General features: G+C 38.1%; 1 protein-coding gene across 5 annotated transcripts in view; it reads right to left on the reverse strand.

Annotated features, from left to right (window-relative positions):
• Positions 1 to 18,718, reverse strand: part of ELMO1 (engulfment and cell motility 1) — a 301,557-nt gene that overhangs the window by 169,286 nt on the left and 113,553 nt on the right. For all 5 annotated transcript variants that reach the window (XM_015619184.3, XM_033511959.1, XM_015619185.3 and 2 more), the window contains 3 exons: positions 15,852 to 15,902; positions 14,286 to 14,408; positions 12,793 to 12,924 (listed from right to left, as the gene is read on the reverse strand). In XM_015619184.3, the coding sequence (XP_015474670.1) occupies positions 12,793 to 12,924; positions 14,286 to 14,408; positions 15,852 to 15,902 (306 nt within the window). The remainder of the gene's footprint in view (positions 1 to 12,792; positions 12,925 to 14,285; positions 14,409 to 15,851; positions 15,903 to 18,718) is intronic.

Below are 18,718 nucleotides of genomic sequence, written 5' to 3' on the forward strand. Positions count from 1 at the left end.
TCTACTATTCTATGATTTTATGTATGGGCTGTGTAACAAAGTGACTACACTTAACTACCAAAATATTCAGAATTCAGATATGAAGGTGTTTTTAATTTGGGGAAATAAATCAGTTATTTAAAAATAAGGTGCCTTTCTTCCCTTGTCTTTGAATTTATTCTCAGGCCTCAGTTAATGAAACCTCATATCCAAAAAGAATGTTTGTAACTTTTTGAAATTGAAGAAAATCTAAATATTTTGTGTGCTATGCTATTTGCAATCCTTCAAATATTAAAACAGGCAGAAAAAACGAATGACATGAGGAGGAAAAAGCAATATGCACTTGTTAAGTTACACATATATCTGTGTGCATGCATGCATACACTGAAAAATTTCATAAACTTAAAATATTTGCTATAATTAACATTGAATTGAATTTACAGAGTTTCACAAAACTATCATCACTTAATATCAAGCAAGGGTTTTTCTAGAATCATCTATACAAGCTGAGTCTTGTGAAACAGATGAAGCCCACACAACAAAAGAATTGAGATATCATTTGTCTGACGAGTTTTGTGGGGGATGTTTCCTCCATTTTTGTGTGTGAGCAAATTCTGATATGTGCAGTACATAATATCCAGAGAAAGACATCCAAGATCCATCCATCTCCCGGTGAAAGGGTCAGAAAATAATTCTTCTGTTACAATACACTTGACACAAACTATTCAACCAATTATGTTCAAATCTGTGGAGCTTGCCTGCCCCCACGAGTTAATAACTGGGATGCACATGGCAAAGGAAACTATTCAGTGAAAACATAAATAGTGTATATATATATAAAAGAAAATAACCAACAAGAAATGCAATGCTCCATTGTGACTAACTTTAAATTAGCACATTTACATTTTTAGTGGATTTTCTTCAAGGGAAGCATGCTTTTTCAAATCACAGAGTTTAATATTTTTATTTTACAAGTTCACAATTGAAAATACTGGAAAGGTATAAATACTAAAATACCAACCTTTTCTTTCCCCTTCTTGAAACAACTATCTTCATTAAGAAACTGATTTAAAGGATAATTCCTTCAACCAATATTTATAATAATCACAAAATCACGAAATAAAGAGTTAAAATATCAAAATACAAAAGGAATTGTGTTCTACAGAGCCGCACAGACACACAATCACAAATATTTCATTCTGGTTAATTTTAACTTAATTGTTGAAGTGATACTGAAAGGTCAGAGAAGCTCAGTGGCCCATCAAGATTTTATTTTTTTTCTTTCTTTTAAATCTGTTACCCTGTGGAAGGACTAAAGCTAAGAGGAATTCAGCTGCATATGGTAAAAGGCTGGCTCAATGTTCAAGTTGCTAGATACCCACACCTCTGGAAATCACATGCAGCTGCTGCATGGTAAACAAGAACAGCAGCTTTAATGTATGGATTTTGTGATCACTCTTATAGGGCACTGTAAAGATGCATCTGACCCATGGACTTATCCTGTGCATATCAGCTCAGGTGAACAGCACCAAGTTTATACAAAATTAGTAGCTTCTTTACTGCACAGATGTCATCCATTGCATATTCCATCAGGTCTGGCTTTCCTGGTTACAACATAAACCCTTTTACTTAATAAAAAAAGGTTCCTCAAGTTTTCTCTGAGCCATTTAAAACCTCATGCCTCCAAACAGCAGAAATTCTCTTGCACTCTTCTGTTGACACCCAGGATCCACAGACAACAGTCTGACAATGAAGAAAAATTGCACTGTCCTTGGGATTTACAGATCAGTTCTCAGTTTTTACCACCCATCTCATTTTTTGTCATTCTTGAGTATTTATTCCACACTGCAATCACACTTGGCTGAGAAGATGTGATGTCCCCCAACACCATCTGCCCCTGTGGCCAGAGGAGATCACCTCTTTCTCCTGGGGGGTTTCACCCTCACTCACACATAGGGCAGCCAAGCTGTTCCCCTGCTTCTGCCTAGCAGGCATCTGCCCACAGCTCCTTGCTCTGCTCAGAGCGGCCCAGGGGCTTAACCAAGGGGTTTGTGGCTCAAGCACTGAGCCTGGGGCCTAAGTTATACTGACCCTGCTCTAAGTTATAGCAGAGGAGATATCTCCCACCACCACCCACTGACGTGGCCATCTCAGCAAATGTGAGTGTCAGTGTGAAGAGTGAAGTTTCAGCATGAACTTTGTCGAGCTACAAACCTCAGTGGGGAGTGCTCCATTCTACCCACAGGAATCCTGTTTCCGTCACAGCCCTGCTTTTCCACAGCCTAGCACTAAACACAGGGCATGACATGAAACCATGGAGTGCTTTCAGCCTGGCAAACAGTAACTTAGAACTATGAAACTCTGCTTACAGGAAACTTCATGATAGCTCACACACCCATGAGCTCCTAACAGCACAAAGCATGAGAGAAAACTTGAGGGATTTCTGCCTCTCAGGTTTGAAAAGAGATTGGTGCTTTTCTGCCAGTGCTCACATTTGCAGAACGTGGTCTGAGTTGGCATCAAATGTGAGTTTTTCTGATTAGATCTATAACTACATTTTTAAAAGCCTGTCTTATGCATTTGTAGAAACTCATAGCAGGTAAAAACAAACAAACAAACAAAAACAACCCTAAAAATCACAGACTGCAAGAAACCATCCCTGCCACAGAACCTACACAAGGCTGAGAAGCACTCAGACACAGAAACAAACTATTATTTTGGGGAGGATAGAATATCTCACCAGTAAGTGTTAGAAAGGAAAGTATTTACAGTGCACTAAATAACAAACTGTAACATGCAAGCCAAATTAAGTAACCCACAGAGGTATCATTTAGCCTAAACATCAAACATCTGCAGAGAAATGGGAATTTACAGCCAGAACAGTTATTTCTACTATTTCTAGGGCTGAAAAGATTCTGTGTCCATGAAAGCCAGCTGTTGAAAAACTTTGGTGAGCAACTGACATCTGGTGTGATACTGGTGCCCTCTGCTGTCAAATTTAAAACTCCAGTTACCAACTTTCCTTTAAAATGAGATTCTGATGTACTCCAAATAATATTGAGCCATATACAGCAGGGAAAACAAGTACTTCTATCTGCAGGTGTATTGTAAAGAAAAGAAATCCCAACAGACATCCAGTATTACTGTAAAGAGAAGAACTAAGTACTCTCTTAGAAAACATTCTGTGAGAATTCCACATGGAGCTTCATATTGTATAATAACCTAAAATATTCATCTAATAAATTAAAATGTTCCTTTGTTTTTCAACAAGCAAACTAAAGACTTCAACAAGTGAAATGGAGCCTTTGTGGGGTTTTGGTTTTCTTTTTTAGTTTATTTTTAGGAAATAAACTACAAAAAAGTCCCTTTTCAGACTGAATTATCTTCATATAGATTCAGAAAAATTAACTGTAAAATGAACAACTGGCTTGCAGATTGCAGTTCCTCCAAATATATAGTATAGACTAATAAAACCATTAGTTACGTCTTTAGTATCATCATCAGTTCATTTATATATCCTTACTCTTCCATTCTGTTTATCTTTACTTGTACTTCATGTATTTTGTTCATCTTTCTCACACAGGTTTCAGTGCCTTTCTTGTGGTTGCTCTGCCTGAGATCTATCAAGAAGCAATGTTCACAGAAACATCAGGGAAGCAAGATGTCAAAAGCAAAGGGAAGTTTGAGAAAAATACCTAAATTACAGGTAAATCTGGTTGTGCCACCTGCAGTTCAACTTGTCTGTCACTTTCCATTTTTAAACTTTCATTTCAGATATTTCAAAATTATTTTAAGTGTTAGAAAAGAATACCTACCCCTTCCTTTCTGTGCAAAAGCCTTAAGTTTTAGCAATCATTTGACCATTTTTAGGAATGTTTTATTAAGCACTTCATCGCTCTCACTAAATCAGTTTTTACATAATTGTTTGTCAAAATCCAAGCCCACTCATTCTATGCAAGGAAAACTTTTAAGACTTGCTCTTGTGTAAGTCTTGAAATTCCTTTTGAACATGGGCTGCATTTGGCTGCATTATAAATGCTTATGATTAACTGAAGTTAACAAATCTTTCTGGAACACACTTTCTTCTGAAGATGTTGCCTCTCCTGAGCATTCCTTGGCCCCTTCTAGGCTAAGAGAAAAAAGCAAACCAGGAGTGGAGTGGAAAGAGAGGGTAAGTAGAAGGGCATAGAGAATAGTGAGAGGTGAGTGTCAAAAGCAGGAATTTGTGTGTGGAAAGGCTTAGAAGAAGTACAGGAGTGCTAGGGCAGAAAGCAAGACAGTGCACACAATATTTATAAAATTACATTAATAAAAGCGTTTCAAACATTCACATCAACTTAGATGTTTTCATTGCTTTAGGGTCAATATCACTTGAGGTCCTGGGCTGTTATTCCCAGTGATTAGATCTTGTTCTTGTGATACCCCTGTACACAGCAAGAGGACTACACAGGTAAACATTACTCTGTGAAAACAGAAATTACAGAACTCATTCTCAAGACCTGTTTTTGTCTCAAACACTTCCAAATAAGTGTTTGTGAACACTTTTGTAAATACAGTCATATGCAACTCCATCTCTTTACTTAAAAGATTATCAAATACTGACAGTCACTATTACAGCTACACGCTTCCTTAACACAAAGAAATAAACATGTATGATTAGTCTTCATCTTCCAAAACTCACCCGGAAGAATAAACCTGTAATGGTTTATTTATAAGATTGCCACCTAAAATCTCAGCTTCAAAAGGAAATGACAGGAGAATGAGGTTCACAAACAGAGGAGAAGGGTAACCTCTAGTGGTCGTAAAGGTAAAAACGAGAGGAGAAATCCTATGCACAGTGCTGCCTTATCCCACTGGCTCAACATTAGGGGAATTTCAGTGGCAAAGCACACAGCATGTTGTTTTTTTGTTGTTTTTTTTTTTGCCTGGACATAACATCTGCAAATTCAACTCTGCTAAATAAATGGATACTCAAATCTTATGAAAACTGTGTATTACAGGGGAAGGAGAAGAGAAGAATCTCCTTTCTGGTGAAGTGCTGCGCTGAAAGGTGCTGAATTATTAGCTGCCACTATTGAATGAACAGAGGTTTTACTTTAGAATGAGCCATATTTACATATAGAAATATGACAACTGACCTGAAGGTCTGGCACTACATATATGAATAGCTCAGCAAAACAAAATCTTCTCTGAGTTGGGTTTTTTCCACAGCAACAAGCGATTTCACAGGTTTTGAAATAGTAGATAGAGGGAGAGAGGGTTGTAGGAGTAGAAGGAGTGGAGGAGGAGGATGGAAAACTACCAATAGCTTTCAGTAGTACAGACAAACTGTCATCTATGCCGTTCTACTGTATAGCCAGTGATTAAATCTTATCAATCTAAAATTCAAAAAGGATCAGGTCTAAAAATTTTTAAAGGATCAGATCTAGTTTGGCAGAAATGCAACATTGTTCTAAAAATGTTCCTCTACCACTGCCAAAGCCAACAGGAGAATCTAAATGTAAAGATGCATTGCTGTTACTATAAAAAGCTTTCCCAAAAGATAAAAACCTACAATCACTGCAGAGTATCATCTACCAAAGGAAATAACAGGGAAATGAGAACTAAATAGCTGCAGATGACCACTCACAATATTTGTGTTGAGTTTTTTAGTATTTTAGATCAGTTCCAGATTTCAGTCTCAAATCACAAAATTTCAGCTTCCTGTTCAGGGCTTTCTACAGCCCTACAACTCATAACATTTTAACACTTCAAATATTCAGGCCTTCCCTTTTTTAGGAAGAAAAATAATTACCATCCTCAGGTCTTCAACAAGAATAGCTAAGTAAATGCATCACATGGCATTTTCTTCTGCCCATCTCACTCTCACCCACTCTCTTAGGAAAGTTTTATCCTCCTTAGCCAGGCAAACTGGTACCATTAATCCAGATGATCATCTGGAAAAATGGGGCTTCATTGATCCGGTTGACATTAGTAACTCTATAGAATTTAAGGACTATTCATACTCCTGAAGGGTCTGGCATCCCAACTCCATCCCAGTCTTGCTCTATGTTAACTTTTTAGAGCCCAACTCAATCTACTGTTTAAATGACTACCACTCATCCACACCATGCAAATTACCTAGAATTGTACACTGCCCTTTCGCTCCATGACTTGACTTTGACTCTTTAGTTTCTGTCAGTCAATAATAAAGGGTGAATGACCATCACACAACAACCTAATTTTTTATCTACTGACTTTCTATCAGTGCAAATCTGAACTTTCTTTGAATAAAAATACATCATCACCAGTAAATCTGTGACTCAGATCTTCAGTCAAATAATTTATCATGAATAGTAAGCTATAATTTACCAACAGTTGAAGTTAAATTGTTCAAAACTAGAATGCAACTATTTTACAGCTTAGAATAATAAGCAAAAGGTAGCACTCTATCTTTAGGGGAAAAAAAAATTGAACTGTGGTTGAACTATTTGAGTCAGAACCCCACACATTATGGTAACAAAAAGAAAAGTCCATAGAACAGTTAAGAGGTAAGGCTCATTGTGATATTATTACAATGGCTAACACTTCCTATCTGTAGATGCTGTTCCCAGTTTTTAATATCTTGGACAGCACTTATTAGGCAAGTAAAATTTTCACACTGAGGCAGAGATTAATATTTGATCCATGTGGCTAAACTTAATCCATCCATTTCTGAAAATAAAACACAGGGAAAATGAAATTTGTGCCTGTCTTTAGGAAGTCCTGACAACTTTCGGTGCAAAAGCTGGAAATGACTGAGCAGGCTTCATACTGGATGGAAGAACAAACAGGGTGAGAGGAAGAAGAGGAGAGAGGCAGATTAGGGAAAATTCAGAGGAAAAAACACCTTAGAAGGATGCAGAGAGGATGTATAAAAGTGGAAATTCAGGGAGAATGAATGAATGAATGAATGAATGAATGAATGAATGAATGAATGAATGAATGAAAGAAAATGAGTGATCAGACATGCTGGAAGGAGATCCAGCTGGATGTCAAAATGGAACAAGGAGCCCAAGGGGAGTAGGAACCAAAGATTAGGGAAAGAAATTGAGAGAGAAAGATCAGAGAAGCTAAAAAGTTGGAAAACAAGGCATGAGAGCACTGCACAGGGAGCCTCCAAACTACCAAAGTTCAGTGAATAAACCCAGAAGCAGAGTAAAGGCAGAGTTAGCAAAACACAGAATGGAGGTGTGATGTGTCAGCCTTGGCCAGCAGCCATGCATCCATCCAACTGCTCTCCTACTTCCCTCTTCAACAGAGCAAGGGTGGGAAAAACATGGAAAACTCGCTGGCCAAGATAAGGACAGGGAGACTGTTCCATCGTGGGCAAAGCATTGACTTCTGTAAAGTCAATTCAATTTGCTGCCAATTAAAGCAGATTTGAAAAGTGAAAACAAACACTAAAACAACACCTTTCCCTCAAGTTTTTCCAAAGCTTAGACTTAATCCTTCACTCTCAAATCCCAGGGCAGGCGTGGGACACAGATGTCATGAAAATGAGGGAGGGGGAAAAGTGAGCACAAGGAAATTATACACACCAGAACTCTACTAGGTAGGTTGAAGAGGACAGCAATTAAAGGCTGGAGTCATTTGAGTTTGCCCTTCTTGCAGGTAATGATTACAAGGTGTTAATTACATTATTGCAAATTATTTTCCCAATAACCTCCTTTCAGCAGAGTCAAGGGAGTTCATCTGGGGAATGTGTCATGATGTCAAGGAGGTTACCATGGACAGTCAGCTAATGAACTATTCCAAGAGACAATGAGAAGCACCACAGAAGAACCTATGAGAAAACTGTTAGCTCTTATCTTCAAAGTGCTACTTGGATACCATGCTGCACAACAAGGGATTTTTGAAAAAGATAAAAGACTTAAGATAAAGTAGTTTAAAGATAAGTAGCTTAAGATAAAACAAAGTAGCTGTTTATTTGGGACATGAAGAGGAAAAAAAAAAAAAAAATACAAGTCTGAAAGAAATCTCAGAAGATCCTCAGGTCTATATATTGCCTAAGGCATGCTTTAGCTAACTCTCAACTAATTTTGAACCTTCTTTCCAAGACTTTTTGGACAAATCCTCCAAATTATCTGTGCTGGTGCTGCTTCTCCTCAAATTAGAACGTTTTTGCAATGGCTAAAAAAATCATCTATGTAGCCATTTAAGTCATCCATCTAATTATTCATGTCTTACTTCAAACTGCTCTAAGCAACCTTGGCTGTTGGCATTTTTTTCTTTCACACAGTCTTCACATGCTTTGTTCCCTGGACACACCACTGTGAAATATATAAACATTTTCATAATTAATTGACCCCCATCTTTAAAGTTGTGGGAAATTTTGTCCCCATCATTCCAATTAAAAATCTCTCCTATAAACGAATTGCCTTTTCTCTTATACATGGCTTCCTGCCTCTCAGGACTGGCACACACACACTTGAGATTTCCACAGACTTCAGGCTGACTGGCTAAAAAGGCAAACTTTTAAAGTCAACTCTTGTAAGGCATCTCCCTCATCACTACATGAGCCTCACCCTCTGCTCACAACCTGCATTCAATTAGTCCACAAGTCACTCCAGACTTTACTGCATTATTATATAGCATTCTAGATGATGTCTAAGAAATGCAGAAAATGGCCTCAACAGTTCATATGTTCTGAAAATATCTTCCCAGATTAATCCTAGCTTAATATTCAACTTTTTTTTTTTTTTTGTGGTTACACCACACAATTTTTCTTATCTTTTCCCACAGACAAGATACTTGCCTGCAGATGGAATTCTTGCCAGGGGACCTAAATGAACACCATTGCTCTTTGCATGACTGCATAAAATTACATTATTTTTTGTTTCTGTAATCCAAAAGGTCATCTAATTTGTGAATGGCACGGTGATTCTTTCATCACTGACTCTCATATTTGTTTCATCAGAAGATTTTTTTCAGCATATATTAACTTTCTTTTGCCACCACCACTAATATCCTGAAAGCCAATCCAATGTGTGTCTTTTAAAGAACATCCCACCACTCTCAATTTCCCTTTAAATTGTCACAATCTGGACAGTTCTTTACTGATTTCATATCTCCTTCATGAATCCACATTTTATTTTGCCAAAATAGCAAATTTTAGTACAGCACAGCAAAACGATGAAATCTCTCACTTTCTGTGTTGACTTTTTGCATTTATACAAACCATTCCTATTTAATTGAAGAAAACCAGAACAAAACAAACAAAAATACTCAGAAGCTCTACACACTGAAAACTTGAGAAACACTGTTCTAAGATGAGATTATTGGAGCTGTATTTTCCAATGTTAAGTTTCTTATCATTTGTTCAATGCTGCCTATAAACAAACACATTTATTACAACTTCCCAATGATGTTAGTGGTCTTTAAAGAACTATGATAAAAATATAGGATTATGAACTTTTTGAAATTATTTCCCACCTCAGTTATGGGAATTAAACTTACTCAAATACAAGGGGAAGTATTCAGACTATTTAATCTGCAATTGACTCAGAAAATAATAAATAATTCAATAGGGTGGAGTGTATTCCAGATCTCCTAACTGGGTCATTTTTGTTGCATTCATCAGCATTTTAATAAATCTCACAACTATTTCATCTGAAAATCTCTTTAGTTGGTCATCATAACCATCTGGTGAGGTCCTGTGGTTGCTTTAGCTGAATGTAGGTTTCCAACTCTGCAGTTTTACAAATTACATTGTAAGCTTCTGAAACCATGTCTGGACTTTGTCTCTTTTTGACATTACTTTTGTAGTGGGGCAAGGCTTTTTGATGTGGCTGAGAAAAATAAACGGAATTCTTGCATTTCCCATACAGAAGGAGAACAAGCAGTCCAGGAACATCTTAATAGTCAGACATGGTTTTACTCTCTCACTTGAAATGAATATTTAATCAGCTCAAGAAATTGGCTTCCTGACCATCAGCACCAGTGGAATGAAGACAGCATTTGAAGTCAGACTCTTGTTTGGTAGGTTTCTTGTGCCACACAGCTGAAGCAGAAGGGAGACAAACCCCACTCTGTTCAGATCATGATCAGTTTTTAATGTAACACTCTACCTGCAGCTGATGAAAGAACTGAAGATACTTTATTGAAAAGAAGCAGATGGGGTGAAGACAGCTGGGAGTCTGAACACTGCCCATGTATGAGGCTGGGGATAAACAGCCAGATTTCACAAGAGATCCTGCTCTCTTTCCCAGTCCTGTGTGGAGAGTAATACCCTTCTTCAGCTGTTAAAAAAAGTTGAACCTGCAATGTCACCTGGACTCTTAGCTCAAAGTAAAGCTTCTGCACAAAAGTAGAATAATTCTCCTTCCAGTTCACTGTTGACATTTTTATTAATTGCACTTTTATTATTTATACTTTGCATTACCTCATCATACTGCTAATAGAATAACCTGCCTCCCATTAGGGGTCTTGCTATGGTGCTTCTTTCACAGCTTACTTTCACACATTGTTTCCTATCTCCCACTATGCTTCCCTACATTTTCTTCACTGCTTTAATCCCAGTTCCTATTTCCTCCTAAACTTTGCTCCTCTTCCCCATTTGAAAGGCTATCATAATCAAACAATAAACATGCTGCAGTTACCCTTGACAACTGACAGTGTTTTCAGTAGGCTTCCCAGTGAACAGCTCAAATGGGATTAATGAAGCTGAGGGATGAGTCAACAAAAAAAGCAAACCTCACACTGAGCTTCAAAAGCTCCTTCAAAGCACTAGTTTTGCTATCATGCTTGCAACCCCAAAATGCCAAGTTCCTCCCTTCCCTTCCATTTACTTAATTACTCCTTACAGATACAACAGCACTGATCTAGTTGTAATTTTTTCCTCATTCATCAGTAATGAAAACATCTGTCAGAACACAGAAAGGCTCTACCCAGTTCCCTTGTGGTTTTGGGAGAATTGAGCCCTATGCCACAGAGCTGGGCAGAGCACTCAGACTGCACAGCAAGCTCCAGTTTGCACCAAAAGTGCTGAAATGTATCTCTGTAACTCTGGCTACTGTACATTTGCTAGGCCAACAGGACAGTAATGAATCACAGGAGATATGAAGCATATTGTTTTACCTAAGGAGAAAGAAAACTGCATACTGACCTAGAGTAAACAATAAATCAAGATATTAATTCACTGTACATGTGCACACTCTGTTTCCAGAGGGGGAAAATACACATTATTTGTTAATACAAATGTGTGCAACAGTTGGGTGGATCATGTCCTGCTCCCCAACAGGGTTTTAGGCAGAAACTCCAATTCATCTGATTAAGTCAGGGTAGAAGAGATTCTGCATCCCCTATTCACAGATTGAAGGGCTTCAAGCAAACAAAACACAAGGCCCTATATGTGAATACCATAGAGTCATACGTCAAACTTATTGTTCTCATAAGTCCATATTATTGGACTAACAAACTACAGTGACTGTACAGGGCTGTCACAGATCCATTAGGCAATGCCGGTTCATCCAAGATATCTTTAAAAGTTTGATTCTAATGGTGGCATGTCATGGAAAACTACATGTTTAAACTTCAGGTATTTATTTCTTCCTACTAGAATCATAGAACTGTTTAGGTTGGAAAAGACCTTTGAGATCATTGAGTCCAACTGTGCCATGACCATCAATAACCTATGTCCCTAAGAGTCACATCTACATGTCTCTTAAACACCTCCAGAGCCCAGGACTCAACCACTTCCTTGGGCAGCCTGTTTCAATGCTTGACAAGCCTTTCCATGAAGAAATCCAATCTAAAACTAACTTGTCTTGTAACTTGTTACTTGGGAGAAGAGACTGACCACCCCATATGGCTACAACACTCCTTCCAGGTAGGGAGTAATGAGGTCTCCCTTGAGCCTGCTTTTCCCTAGGCTGAGCTCCCCCAGCTATTTCAGCTGCTCCACACACTTCACCTGCTTTTTTGCCCTTCTTTGGACAAATTCTAGCACCTCAGTATCTTTCTTACTGAACACAGGACTCGAGGTGTGGCCTCACCAGTGCCAAGTACAGGGGCACAATCTCTGCCCTGCTCCTGCTGGCCACACTATTGCTGATCCAGGCCAGGATGCTGTTTGCCTTCTTGGCCATCTGGGCACACACTGGCTTGTGTTCAGACAGCTGCTGGCCAACACCCCCAGGTTCTTTTCCTCTGAGCAGCTCTCCAGACACATATCCTCAGGTACAGATCATTGCACGGAGTTGCAGGACCCAGCATTTTGCCTTACTTAACCTCATACAGTTGGCCTCAATTATCCTCCACACACTCCAGGAATCTCCTGGAATGTTTCCTCTCTGCTGTATCATATTTCCAGCTGACAGCTGGTAAGTTCAAAGTGCCCCATGAGAACAAGGGTTAGGGATCTTGAAACTCCTCCCAGATGCTTGTGGAATATTTTGCCTGCTTCTTTATCCTGGATGGGTGGCTTGTAACATATTCCCACCATGAAATCTGCCTCATTGACCTTCCTCCTGGTCCTTACCCATAAACAATCCTATCAACAGTAAGTATTTAGTAAGCTCTGGGCAGTCAAAACACTCCCTTACATACATGGTTTCCACACTGCCTTTACTTCTTTGCCTATCCCTTGTAAAGGGTTTATAGCACCCATTCCAGCACTCTGGCTTCTGCTAAAGCTGTCACTTGGAGTTAGCAGGATTCCTGGGGAAGGGGAGGAAAGTTATTCCCTTTTAGGAAATATACAGAAGACCAAGTAAGAGAAGAGACTAATGAAAAGAGGTACTATAATGAATGCATGCACTCACTTTCAGTGGACTATCACACAAAAATACTCACAATAAATCCAAGTTTTTTATAGTCTCGAGTGTACATAGATTTCCTTTTCTCCATACTGCCACTGCTGTTGTTAGGTTCAGATTCAGCATCAAATGCAATTCTTCGGAGCTCAAATATGATATCCCGCTGAGCCTATGTTAAAACAAGGTTAAAAAAAATGGTTAAAACAACTGATCTCTCAATGAAACAATACCTCAAAAGGTTTAAAAACCTGATACTCCTCCCCACTGCCCAAAGTTTTTGTGTCTTAATTCCCTACTTGGGAATTCTCCACACTTGGGGAGACATTCAGCAAGAATAACCTCATGGTTCCCACTCTCAAAAGTCCTCACATTTATGAGATCCACACACTGTGTTTAAGTGTTGATTTCCAGAAGAAGCACCCAGGTTAGCAAGGCCTCTGACTACACAATTTTAACCACAGAAGTCAAGAGATCACACATATTTCAAATTAACTGGTGATTAAACTGGTACTTAAGCGCCTTGCTGGATGAACACAAAATGACTCAGCACTCTGCATTCATTCTGGTAACTATCCATTTTTGCTACCGCAGAAATAGGCAAGAGAGGAATTACTGCAGCTGGAAGTGTCTCAGGAAAGTGATAACCAGCCTACCAGCAATATTAACAACACTGTGTTAGTCACTCTCTATGGAGATGTGAACTAATTGATTGCATGAACATTCCCAAGAGTCAAATTTTTCCATCTCAAACTTAGGAAGCATAAAATCCTACAACATGATGTCTCTTTATGTTTACAGCTATCTCACTCTCCCACTTCCTCTTCTCCAAATTATCAGTAAGCCTTAAGATGACTTCAGCTTAAAAATGAAATCAGGTTCCTCCTCATACAGGGCCTAAATGAAGGCCACAAAAATTAAAGAAACAAAACACATCATCCCTATGGCTCATCAACTCTATATTTAAATTTCTGGAACATCTTAGGGAAGTGTCATTTCTTGTACAATGACCAGTACCAAAGTCGATGTCTGCACACAGCGAGGAATAAACAAATCAAATACCTTATAGGTTCCCAGTAACAAACGCGGGGCTTATTGTTACACAATTTAACTTCAACTCTATCATGCCACATAGTTTTCATGCAAACATTCAATTTTGAATTCAAATACTTTACAGAGGTGCTTTTAGGAAGGACCATACATCTCTTTTGCTTCTGAGAAGGACACAAAAGAAACAAATGCTGGACAGCAGCTCAGAGTTTCTGCTCAGGAAGGCAGGAAATTCTTTTCATGGAACTACATGCTAAGGAGAATTGCCTGGCCATTTTGTTGTACTTTTGCACAAGGAATGAAATAGCCAGTGCATCTTCTTACAACCAAAAAAACTCATCATCCAACTTCACAGAGAGAGAGAAAATGAATGACTTATGTAAATGTTCCTAGCAAGTGTCTTTTTCTTCCATGAAGAGCTTTAGGTACATCAGTTAGGAGCTGTCTTCTTCCTGCTAGGACGAGATCATGCCAGATGCTTACTTGATCTTGTGGATCCATTTTTGTCATCATTCTGTCTTCCAGAAGATTAAAGGTAAGTACTTGCAGAACATATAGCTGGTGTGCCATTTCATTATTGATGGCTCTCTGTGCCCTGATAACATGCTGTAAAAAAAGAGAGACAGATTTTTGGTGAATCAGAAAATTACAGGGGGTGTAGTCAGGTGTTTCCATTTCTAAGAATGCTCTTGATATGCAATAGTGTATCTATACTCCAGAAATAAAAAAAAAACCCAAAAAATCTAAACAGCCAGAAACCTCCATACACAAATAGAAACTCACCCCTGAAAACCAAACCACTAGATTAGCATTACTGATTCAGATATTGTGTAAAGTAACTTAAGGAGAGACAGCTTTACACTAGATAGGGTCTGTGCATACACTGAGAAAAACAGTGCATGCTCAAAAAAAAAAAAACATTGCTGAGAAGCCACTTCAAAGAAAAAATAATTCCATCCCAATAGCTTTAGAGCTCTGTATTTTATTTATTTTTTTTTCTATGAGATTATATTAAGAAAATATTTGAGTAGTTGTCTGAGCAGAAAAGTGTTCAGGCTGCAAACACAACCAGAGAGTACAGTGATTTAACAGGGCTCAACAGGGAGTCAGCATCACACCACAATCCTACCTCTACTAGACAGCTCCTATCTCTATGAGGAAGACTGCTTAGAAATACATTAGTATATGTTGTCCTATACATGCAGAGTTATCCCATTCACAAAGCAAACAGAAAAGTGATGGATAATTTAAAAATCCCTGGTGTGCCAAAAACACCAAGTAGTTTTATATGGGAAATGGACCCAGGACTCTCCACAACAAAGTACATAAGGAAAGCATCTTCAAGTGGGAGATGAATGCGTCAGCTGATGTTGTACAGTTACAGAGAATAAAAGAATCTGTCTGCCAAAAGGCACTTAAGCATTCTATGACAATAAATAAACACCTAAGAATATTATCCTTATGATTGTTCCAAACTTCTTATGAACCCAAACAGTGTAAAAGCATGTTTTCTGCATTAAATTGTGAGGGTTTTGTTTGCATCAGTGGAATTATAATGGCAAATGAGAAAGTGAGAGGGCTTATTTGTTGTTTTGTTTATTTTACACTCACTACTACCGAGAAAGATTTTCCCTCATTCCATTGAAGATGTAATCTACTCAAATGTCAAACACAAAATCCCTCATTTTCATGATAACAGATGCAGGTCTTTGATTTTATATTTATTAACTATTTCATTAGCTTTAATTCATGCTTCTTGTGTGCAAGTCATGAGGAATTGTGTCAATCAAGACAGAAAAATCAAAAGAACCAAAAAACACAGGGGTATTTAATACTGTATTTTCATGAAGGAACCAAAATTTCTGTAGCCCTTCAAAGAGTATTTTTGAACCCATTCAACCACCATTCAAACCTTATCTTCTATATTGCAAGGCTTCAAAACATATCAAAATAAAAAGGCAATTAAAATACGCTAAGATAAGACCTGTGACCACCAAAAATGCTGTCACCTTTCCTACTCAACAGTAACTTTGACAACTATATACTTACAGTTAAGATGATGGAACGAAGCTGCTTTTGTGCCAAAATGTTTGCCATTTCCTGATTTAGAAAAAAAAAAAAAAGATTAAAATAAATACCCAGAAGTTGGTAGTTTAGTGTCATAGCTAGAAAAACACACTGGATTAAAAGGTTTTACATTTCTGCATTGTTACTTATAAACGAAAGGAAGCAGCATATCAGCATTATGACTGTATGTATTATTTGGGGGATCACAAAGTCTGCCATGAGAATAATCTACCATGAGAAGAGAGACCAAGATAGTTAAAAATACATCACAAGCTGAGGGCTTTGGTGATCTAAAATGTGTGGTGAAAGACTTCAGAAGAGACTTCTGTGGGTTCAAGGGAGTACTTATACACTTGTTCGAGCACAGCCTTCCCTCACAAACAATACAGAAGGAAGCATGGACTGAAAGCCAGCCAGGACTTTAAAACAAGATGTCAAATAAATTACTTATTTACTTTAATATTTCAGCTGCTTTAAAGTTAAGTGCTCTTACTTTCATTCAATAAACCAGTCTAGAAATCAGTGCTGTTTTATTACAACAAATGACAATTCTCCCCCTACTGTTATTTTAGTAGCAACGCTGACACTGGGCCACTCTTTTGCTTTTAAGTTAACTTGTCTTTCTAGACCTGTCTGCAATCACTATTGAGGTGAGTATGCTTTTACTTTAATGCTTCAGCAGCTGATCCCAACTGTTTTTGCTACATTTAGCAAATGAAGGAAATAATTTGTTATTTTTTTTTATTTAGAGCTGATCCCACTGTCCTACAATGTATAGGAAGGAATATTTCACACTTGCCAAGCATAAGAGTCTAATCTTAACCATACCTATGAAAGCATGCCGTATTTTTAAGTTCCATGAGCTTTTCCAGCAGTAGAGACGTGTGTGTATGTGTGTGTGTGTATGAGGGGTATGTTTCCACATGCAGTGCATTCCTGCTGAACTTTGTGAGGGCTGACGACTGATGTAGAATACATACTAGTCACTTTTATATATAAAAAAATCCCCTAGAGAACAGAAAAACTGAGACTATAACATGAAACATATGAAGAATGGATGACTAAAACATATCTACTGTAGCAGTGTAAATAAAGCAAGTGTTAGGTGAGAACTTGCTCAGAAAAAGAAAATAATTCTTATTGTGAGATGGGAGGCAGTCAGAGATGTTGAACTCTTTTCTTTGTGCCACCTAAAGGGTGATGCAACAGAACATGAGAGTGGTAAAGAAGACACAAAGGGAACAAAGAAAAGAGAAAATCAGTTTTAGGTTTTAAGACTTTTCTGGCTGCGTAGGTTTCAATTGCACATAGCAGCAAAAGAGCAAAGGAATGGATGATATAGATGGTTTCATCTCCTCCAGAAATGCACAGCTGAGCTGCAGGGGGAGTGCCATGCACATGATATACTTCAATGTTGCTTGGAACAGACTGGCTGGATTTTTGTCAAACTATGTATCCACTGATAAAAGATTAACAGGTACAGAATATAAGATGGTATTTCTGCATTCAATGCAAAGGAAATAATAAAAAGCAAATCCTCCTATTTACTTTTCAGAAGATTTTCAATTTTTTATTTCTTTTTTTATAGCTATCATTTAAAAAGCTGTTATTGAGATACTGAGGTTTTTTGTCACTGGACTAAAATTGATTGAAGCAACAAGCATTCAAAAAACCAATTATTGCATCAAAATCAACTTTGTCTCCAAAAAGCCTATATAGTCATTAGCAGCTAATAAGCTGCCTCTTCTAGTATGAGTATTGTACTAGCTGATGAGAATTATCTGACCAAATTTGCCATCTCATTTCCCATAGCAACATCTCTGCAAAACATGCAGACAAATGTGAAAGAAGTGTTTCAAACATCCACAGTATCATTTCACTGCTCAAACTCTCACGTCTTTCCCAATATACTTTTCTATTTTCTTTTTTGATAGTAACATAGGTTTCTCTAGATGATTTGGTCCTTCACAGGGGCAGAAGAAGCAAAGCTACCAGGCAGTTCTCATTAAAAAGAAAAATCTTGGGCTTGGTTTTTACATTATGGAAACAGAGAGAGGGGGAAAAAAAGTGAGGGGAAAGAATTCAGACAGCAGTGCCAATTTAAATCCCTTCCTTAATTGCAGAGCAGCCATCCACATCATGCCTGTAAGTCAGCAGCAGAGAGGGTGCCAAAGTTCCTGGAGTCATATGAGTTTTGGTGCAGCTTGTCACTTCTAACCATATTAGTAGTGAGTGCTGAACATTAACTTTTGAGTGCCCGTCCCCAGATAATTGCATGAGACTGCATCACCTCAGCTCATTGTCTTAGAAAGACAGGGTTCAGTGAGTGCCATCTGTTAATGCTATTTGGAAGGCAATGGACACCTACCTTCTCTATTGTATGGTTTACTAATTAACCACAAGACAGACATAAAGAGAAGCTGAACAGATTCTGACTGCATATTCTGGGTTATTAAAGGCTGAGGAAAAATTCCTGCAAGTGTCAGAGCTATTATCCTTCAAAGCCAAAGCAGATCATTATCTCCTGATGATCATAAACTCCATGACTAACAATTTTATGTCACAGCAGCAGGTAGTACAGGTGAAGTCTGCCTGGCTTACTGCCAGCCTCACTAGGTGGCTTCACTGTTGGCAAGATACAGTTTTGCTCTCTGGCAATACACTGTGTTACTGTCACTCAAGGAACATATGCCCACTGATTAATACTAAAGTCTTATCTACATCTGACATTATTCCTCCACTTCAAATATGAAAAGGCATACTCTTCACAGAAACACAGCAGCAAGTATTCACTGTAAATAGCAAAATCCAAATAACAAAATCTTTGGGTTTTTTACAAGGATCTATTA

Source organism: Parus major, chromosome 2 (genome assembly GCF_001522545.3).
Source record: "Parus major isolate Abel chromosome 2, Parus_major1.1, whole genome shotgun sequence".
In the NCBI taxonomy this organism is placed as follows: Eukaryota; Metazoa; Chordata; class Aves; order Passeriformes; family Paridae; genus Parus; species Parus major.